General features: G+C 34.8%; 1 protein-coding gene across 2 annotated transcripts in view; it reads right to left on the reverse strand.

The window, feature by feature from the left end:
* pip5k1cb (phosphatidylinositol-4-phosphate 5-kinase, type I, gamma b) overlaps positions 1-4,152 on the reverse strand; it is an 86,359-nt gene extending 82,207 nt beyond the window's left edge. For both annotated transcript variants that reach the window (XM_079819685.1, XM_079819686.1), the window contains exon 1: positions 3,892-4,152. In XM_079819685.1, coding sequence (XP_079675811.1) covers positions 3,892-3,985 — 94 coding nt within the window. In that variant the 5' untranslated portion in view covers positions 3,986-4,152. The remainder of the gene's footprint in view (positions 1-3,891) is intronic.
* Positions 4,153-8,333: the final 4,181 nt, after the last annotated feature.

Raw genomic sequence — 8,333 nt, forward strand, 5'->3', positions numbered from 1 at the left:
TGAGTTTGATTGACAGCTGTGTTAGGCAATCAGGTGTCAGGCTGTCTCATGAGTTCAAGAAGTGTGTTTACCTATTCACAGCCTATAATTTGCAGTTGTGTGATATAAAAAGGACTTGCATTCAGGCCACAAGTAACGGTAAGACTTTTAAATTCCAAGCGCGGGTTAATTCTGTAAAGCCGGGAACACAGAGTCTGTCAGTCGTGTTGAACACAGTGTTGGCACTAGGGCTAAACGATTTGGGGAAAATATCTAATTGCGATTATTCTGGTTAAAATGCGATTATTATTATTTATTTATTTTTACAAATGAAAAGTGTGTATATAACATTTTGTGTTTATATATTAATGTGACTAATAATAATAATTATGATTATTATTATTGCTAAATAAAAATAAGAAATATTACTATTAAAATAACATTCATTTTTTCAAAAATTAAAAGCATTTAAGAATAAATATAACAGTATAATAATAATAATATTTATATTTTACAGAAAACTAAAAATTATGGGTTACCTGTTAGTATGCATACAGCCTATGACTAAAAATCATTAGAAAGGTCTAAGGATTCATTGTAAAAAACAATTATTATTATACAAATTTGTGCTTTTTATCTGTGATATCAATTTCTTAAAGTCAATGTCTTTAATATGAAATATGAGCCTCTTATGCATCCACTGTGGGGATAAAATCTCCTGTACATTGAAGAAAAACATATGGACTGTTTTAAAAATTGATTTAGAGAGAAGTTTTATTTTTCTTATTTTCTACCCAAAAGTGTCATTCATACTGGAGGCCAGAGGGCGCCCTCGAGCAGAAACGGCACATTTGCGTCAAGTAATCGTTTGTTTTCAGGAAATCCCTAAAGTGAAGCTCCTGCTGTAGCTGAATAAAACGAAGATAGAAACACTTAGACTGATTAAACATGACGATAATACTTCTGTGATATAGTGTATTGAGTTCTTCAAGCCTTCTCTGGTATTTTCATAATAATAAAGTGTTCAGTGCTGATGGACGTTCTGTGATAAGAAGACACATCAGCTCGACTGACGATATGAAGTGAGTTAAAACCTGTTATTAAATTTTTATGTGGTTGAACAACATGTTTGTGAAGATGTTTGACACATTGCTCAAACTCGCAGTGCTTTCAGACGGAGCAGCGTTTACTGATCACAGATCAGCTCTTCACTGACACGCTGGGCATTTATTTATTTCATTAAAATCACAGCCTTTGCGCTTTCACAATCGCACATAAGCCAAATCACGATTGCGGTTCGATTTCGATTAATCGTGCAGCCCTATAGTTGGCACTATAGTAATTTAACCTGCAGTTCGAATCCGCCTTTTGCTGAACTCGCTGTACTTCCTTTTTCTCATCACATATCAGATCGTAAAAGGCGTTTATTTTCAATAAAAATGAAGAAAATATTCGAAAAGTGGAAATAAAGTGTCTAACGTTTGTTGTAACCGCTACTCGTGTTTTATATGTGGACAGGTTCTAGTTACAGTTTTGGTTTATGTAGACAGTGACACCCCCCCCAACCCTCATTAAATATGCAAATATTATCCAATCATAGCCGTGGGCGTTTACTTCCAAGTCTTCAGTGCAGCACGCCCATAAAATCCGAGCGTTTCAGGAGAGAGGCTCAAAACCAGGGTAGAAAATAGCCTATTACTGATTCATTATGATGTGTTTGAATGTAAAAACCACATAAAATGTCATAAGTTTACCTCAGAAAACAGTATAACAAAAATAAAAAAAGCCAGTTCATGACGTAAGAACAAGAGCGGCATGTTTATATCCTTCCTCCCATAATGCATCCCAAAATGCTTCCTGTGATTCCCTGATAGGCTTCTATTTAATTGTTGGAATCCGCCTCTGATCTCCGCTAGACGCGAGGCCTGATTTATGTTTTAAGATGAGCTGGACTGATCTGTGGGCGATTCTCAACCCTGAAGGATCAGGGCTGAAGATCTAACGCTCCTCCAAACACACACAACATGAGAAAACATGCACAAGAGCCGCGGGGAGAGCACATATTTCATCTCTCTTCACTGTAAACACTAACCGGACGGTTCAGATGAACAGGAATGCTGGATTAACAACAGCCTAAAATCAAGCGCACAGGACCTGAAGGAGACCCCCTGTCCCCTCAGCTGTCAACACAAGGCATGCTGGGATGGAGGAAACACTCGGACAATTATTCTTCAGATCGACTTTGACTTTTCATCTGAAGGACGTGCACGATAAACACAGCGTCACATGACATTAACACACACGACATGTTCCCTGCAGGTAAACACACACACACACACACACACACACACACACACACACACACACTCCGACTGCATCAAAACAAACAACACTGAGCTTCCTGTCAGAGAGACGTTGATGAAACCGCTCATATACAAGGACACTTAACACAATAAAGCTGCTCAAAATCCATAAAGTCATTTATCTGCAGTCAGGGACTCTAGAGAACCGGCACTGTTTTAATATTCATGATATGTTTGCTTAACCTGTCAGTGATGTCTTCATTATTTAATGTGTGTTTGAGTAACTGTGCAATTTAAACGCTTGTACAACTCAGCTTTAGCTATTTGAGTTTGAGTATTAAATAAAGTTTAAAATATTAATGCGTTATTAATTTATTATTTACTTCGATTTTTTTGGCCAAGTGCATCCTGAATATTCATTCTGGTGCATCCCTAATAAATAAATATATATATATAATATTTTTTTCTATTTTTAGTTTCGTTGCATACCTATTATACATAAATAGAAAAAATAGAATATATGCATATATAAATCTATTTTTATTTCTAATTTTAATTTCCGTTGCATGCCTAATATATATATATATATATATATATATATAATTTGAAAATATATAAATCAATTTTTTCCTATTTTAATTTTGTTACATGCCTATTATACATAAATAGAAAAAATAGAATATATATTTATATAATTCTATTTTTATTTCTAAATTTACTTTTCGTTGCATGCCTATATATAGAATTAGAAATAGAATGATATATATATATTAATTATATTCTAGAAATTCTATTTAAAAAATATATATTTTTAATTTTGTTGCATGCCTATTATACATAAACAGAAAAAAATAGAATATATATAATTTAATTTTTTATTTCTAATTTTCATTTTCTTGCATGCCTGCCTATATATATATAGAAATAGAATATATATATAATTCTGTTTTCTATTTTAATTTTGTTACATGCCTATTAGACATAAATAGAATAAATAGAATATATAAAATTCAATTTTTTTCTGTTTTTAATTTTTAAATTGATGCATCCCTAATATATATAAATAGGAAAAATATGCATAAATAGAAAAAAATGTATTATATATATATTCTATTTTTTACTATTTATATATATTTTAGTCTATACTGTACCTTTAACGGTACACAATTGGTCTATTTTCTTTTATTATTTTTTCTCTATGTACTAGAAACTTCACAATGACAAACTCCTGGTGTGTGTAAACATCTGGATATCAGAATGAGATGCCAAGCACTTTAAGGCACTTCAAATATTCATTATTGACATTATGGTATTTTTAATATACGAGGGTACTGATGGTCATATTCATATACCACGTCTTTCCATGGAATATTATTACAGCAGAGCTTATGGAAATAAGCTGATCATTAATACTCTAGTCAATATGCCATTTACAATTAAGGTACTATGGCAGTATAATATTATTCATATGATATTTATATGCTACTGTCAGTTACTCCAAAATGACTATCTTCATACACTGCATCATTTAAAATGTATATGTTTATGGTAGCATTAAAGCGACCCTCATGTGAAACACAAACATGAATGTTAAAGACCCTCCGCATACCGAGATCTGCAGAATCCATCCCGAATCCCGCGCCGACCACCGCGTCCGCGTCCTCCGGCAGCGCCGAGCATCCTCCGGCCGCCGCTGCCTCCATCAGATCCGGATCACACGGGCCGTCGAGCGGTAAAACCAATCAAGTGAAGAAACGGAAGAAAAAACGGAGCGGGCGTCATGATCTGGGTCCGCGGTGCGAGTGCGAGTCTGTGCGCGCTCCCGGCAGCTGCCGCACAGCGCTCTATCACACGCGCGCGCTCATGTGAGTCCGATTCGCTCGAGCGCCGCCGCTGATGCTACGCCAGCGATGACGTCAGCAAGCCCGGCAGCTCTGCGACGGTAATGGAGGAACTGCATAAACATTAAAACATTACACGGCATAAAACGGTATTAAAACCATTTAATGTAGTCATAGTTCTAATATTTTAAGGAAAGTTGCCTTATGATAAAAAAAAGTGAGTAAACACCGCCATCTCCCGCATGACATTCAAACTGCAATACACCTGAAAAACGTCATTCGGGACGCGTTTGAAACGGTTTTAACGCTCGTCAGCGTCGAAAATCCTGTAAAGTTTTTTATATTTTCATTTTTTTTTTTAAATGTATGTACATTTATAATACTAGATTTATGTACATACACCAATTTGACGCTGGGAGAATGTAAGGACATGTTTTTAAATTGACCAAATTAAGTGTATCTTTCAGGCTCTTGGGAGGCAGGCTGGACATATTTAATCTGAGGGATTTATTTATTTAGTTATTCACGCCGGGCGGCTGTGTACGGATGTTGTTTTGTGTCGCTATTTTGTATTGAGTCTAGTTTATTTTTCCCTAAAAAAGAGCGTTGACCAAATTGACAGTTAAGTTCCCGGATGTGCCGGTGAAAAACGTACATAGACTGTACGGGACGCGTTTTAACGGTCGGCAGCGTCATAAATCCTGCAAAGTTGTGTCAGTACATTTTATAACACTATACTTTGTATTATTTTACTATAATTAATCATTTAAAAAAAAAAAAAAGTAAAATTGACTTCTGACAGCCGTTATCAATCTCTCTATTTTCCCTCTTTTTAAAAGCTGTGAAAACACTATTGTGGAGTTTTTCTTTTGCTATTTGAGCAAATGGGAACACACGTCATAAACATAAAATGGCATTAAACCCGTTTAATGTAGTCATAATCCTAATATTTTAAGGAAATTTGAAAGCTACTTGAAATAAAAATGGAGGAAAAACCTTCAGACTAAAAAACATAAAAGCAGTGATTAAACAGCGCCATCTCCTGGATGACATTCAAACTGCAGTACACCTGAAAAACAACATGGATGCCTTTTAACGGTCGTCAGCGTCGTAATAAATCCTGCAACGTTTTTTATATTTTCTTTTGGTTACACTATATTTCGATAGTCCACTTTAAACATTCTACTAACTATAAGTAACTTTGCAACTACATGTCAACTAACTGTCATTAGAGTATTAGTTGACTGTCAGTAGACTGGTAGGTTTTGGTTAGGTGTTAGGGTTCAGGTTAGTAGAATAAGTTGAATTGTAGTTGCCAAGTTACTTATAGTCAGTAGAATCTCCAGTTACTTCTAGTTAGTATAATGTCTAAAGTGGACTATCAAAACAAAAAGTGTTACCTTTCTTTTTTTATGCATGTACATTTATAACACTATACTTTGTATTATATTACCTTTTGTGTCAAATTACAACAACAAAACAAGTGTAAAATTGTTCTCTCTATATTTTCCCTCTCTTTGAAAGTCGTGAAAACACTATTGTGGAGTTTTTCTTTTGCTATTTGAGCAAATGGGAACACTAAATATATATATTTTTATGTAGTCTCTAATTTAACCATTATAAAAGTTTCCCAAATATGTCGACTTCCGCTTCTGAGAAACCCGGGAACGTGAATAGAGTCACTTCAGGACACTTATCACCTGTAAATCAAGTTATTTATTAGCCTATATTTACAACTGACTATCAGCACACGAATAACAAGCACAAGTCGCATGGAGGATAAAAAAAATCAACCAAAATGCCACCAAAATATAACAAAATGCCCTAAATATTAAAAATAAGGGAGAAAAATAGTGAATTTCTCTTTTTATCTCATCTAACATTTGACACCAGTCACGCATAAGTAATATTTTAATGTAAAAGTATTTGTGTTATGGCTTGGGCATTTATTACAACTTTCTTTTATAACTGATTTGAGTTGACAAATAACAGAACTAATGATTCCACTCAATAAAGGTTTCGCTGGGGTTTGTGGCAGAACTGCGGAAGGTTTCATATAATCATAATATAAAATATTTTAATTTTATTAGTTTATTAAGTCATCTCGACTATTGACCAACATCAGAGACCAGAGAACATGTGTTGTTATATTATTGAAATATTAATAAAAACTCAGTTGGACTTCAAGTAGATATTCTAGGTCAAAGGGCGTTTGGGATTAAAATGGAAATGTTTGACATAGTTGGACCCCTGTGCTTTTATTTGGTTAGAGGAAAAATAGTATCATAAAGATAAAACGTGTGAAAATATTGCCCCTAATAAAAGAAGGTTCATTTCAGATGCCGTCCTGACGTAACTGAGTTTTCCATACAGGAATCAGCACAGGATTACTATTGGAACTTCTTTGTTCGGAGCTATTTTTGTTTGTGAGATATATATATATATATATATATATATATATATATATAAAAGTAATTTATATAAATTCTTGTTCAGTGTTGCAGAAAACCAGCCTTTATTAAGTTTATATACATCAAGTACTTTTATATTACCGTAGACATTATATTATCCTACACATTTTTCAGATTCAATCTTTCAAACCTCTCAGACCATATTTAGCATTAATGGTTCCCACAGCATTATTTTCAGCTTTACGTTTGGTGTATATAGTAGTCATCTGTAAAATATTTTCTCAGGGTTTCTCACTGATTTGCTCAAACACACATACGGCTGTGTGCATTGACCTGTTTTCCAAGTTCAAGGGTCTATAAAAAAAGACAGGTAGTGTAAAAAGTGTTCAAAATGTGTCTGTTCTTAGGGTAGTAACTCTAATATCAAGGGCCAATGTCCACTTTAACACATCCTCTGTGGCATCAGAGAAACCATGACACAAATTGAGCTGATGGCACAATACGGCTGTGTGTATTGTCCTATTTGCCAAGTTCAAGGGTCTATAAAAAAAGACAGGTAGTGTAAAAAGTGTTCAAAATTTGTCTGTTCTTAGGGTAGTAACTCTAATATCAAGGGCCAATGTCCACTTTAACGCATCCTCTGTAGCGACAGAGAAACAATGACATGAAATGGGCTTATAGAGCAATACGGCTGTGTGCATTGTCTTATTTGACAAGTTCTAAGGTCTATAAAAAAAGACTGGTAGTGTAAAAAGTGTTCAAAATTTGTCTGTTCTTAGGGTATTAACTCTAATATCAAGGGCCAATGTCCACTTTAACGCATCCTCTGTAGCGACAGAGAAACAATGACATGAAATGGGCTTATAGAGCAATACGGCTGTGTGCATTGTCTTATTTGACAAGTTCTAAGGTCTATAAAAAAAGACAGGTAGTGTAAAAAGTGTTCAAAATTTGTCTGTTCGTAGGGTAGTAACTCTAATATCAAGTGCCAATGTCCACTTTAACGCATCCTCTGTAGCGACAGAGAAACAATGACATGAAATGGGCTTATAGAGCAATACGGCTGTGTGCATTGTCTTATTTGACAAGTTCTAAGGTCTATAAAAAAAGACAGGTAGTGTAAAAAGTGTTCAAAATTTGTCTGTTCGTAGGGTAGTAACTCTAATATCAAGTGCCAATGTCCACTTTAACGCATCCTCTGTAGCGACAGAGAAACAATGACATGAAATGGGCTTATAGAGCAATACGGCTGTGTGCATTGTCTTATTTGACAAGTTCTAAGGTCTATAAAAAAAGACTGGTAGAGTAAAAAGTGTTCAAAATTTGTCTGTTCTTAGGGTAGTAACTCTAATATCAAGGGCCAATGTCCACTTTAACGCATCCTCTGTGGCGACAGAGAAACACTGACATAAATTGGGCTTATGGTGCAATACGGCTGTGTGCATTGTCCTATTAGCCAAGTTTAAGGTCTATAAAAACGAATGGTACTATAAAAAAAAAAAGTGTCCAAATTTTGGCTTTCGTTAGGGCAGTACATCACATTTCAAGGCCTTAGGTCTACTTTAACTCACACTCTGTGGCGGCCAAGAAACCCCACTGAGAAATGTGCTGATGGTGCAATAGGTGTCCTATGTTCAATGGTTTCTCGTGCACACACTAAAGTCTGTATATTTTCTATTTTTGCAAAGGACCTTTTAAAGGCTTTGTAATACGGTGCAAAGTATATCGTGAGAAGAAACCCAAAAGGCTTATAACCTGCATTATCACATGAAAAAAGGTGTTTGACAATGACCAAAGAA

Source organism: Gobio gobio (genome assembly GCF_949357685.1).
Source record: "Gobio gobio genome assembly, chromosome: 6".
In the NCBI taxonomy this organism is placed as follows: Eukaryota; Metazoa; Chordata; class Actinopteri; order Cypriniformes; family Gobionidae; genus Gobio; species Gobio gobio.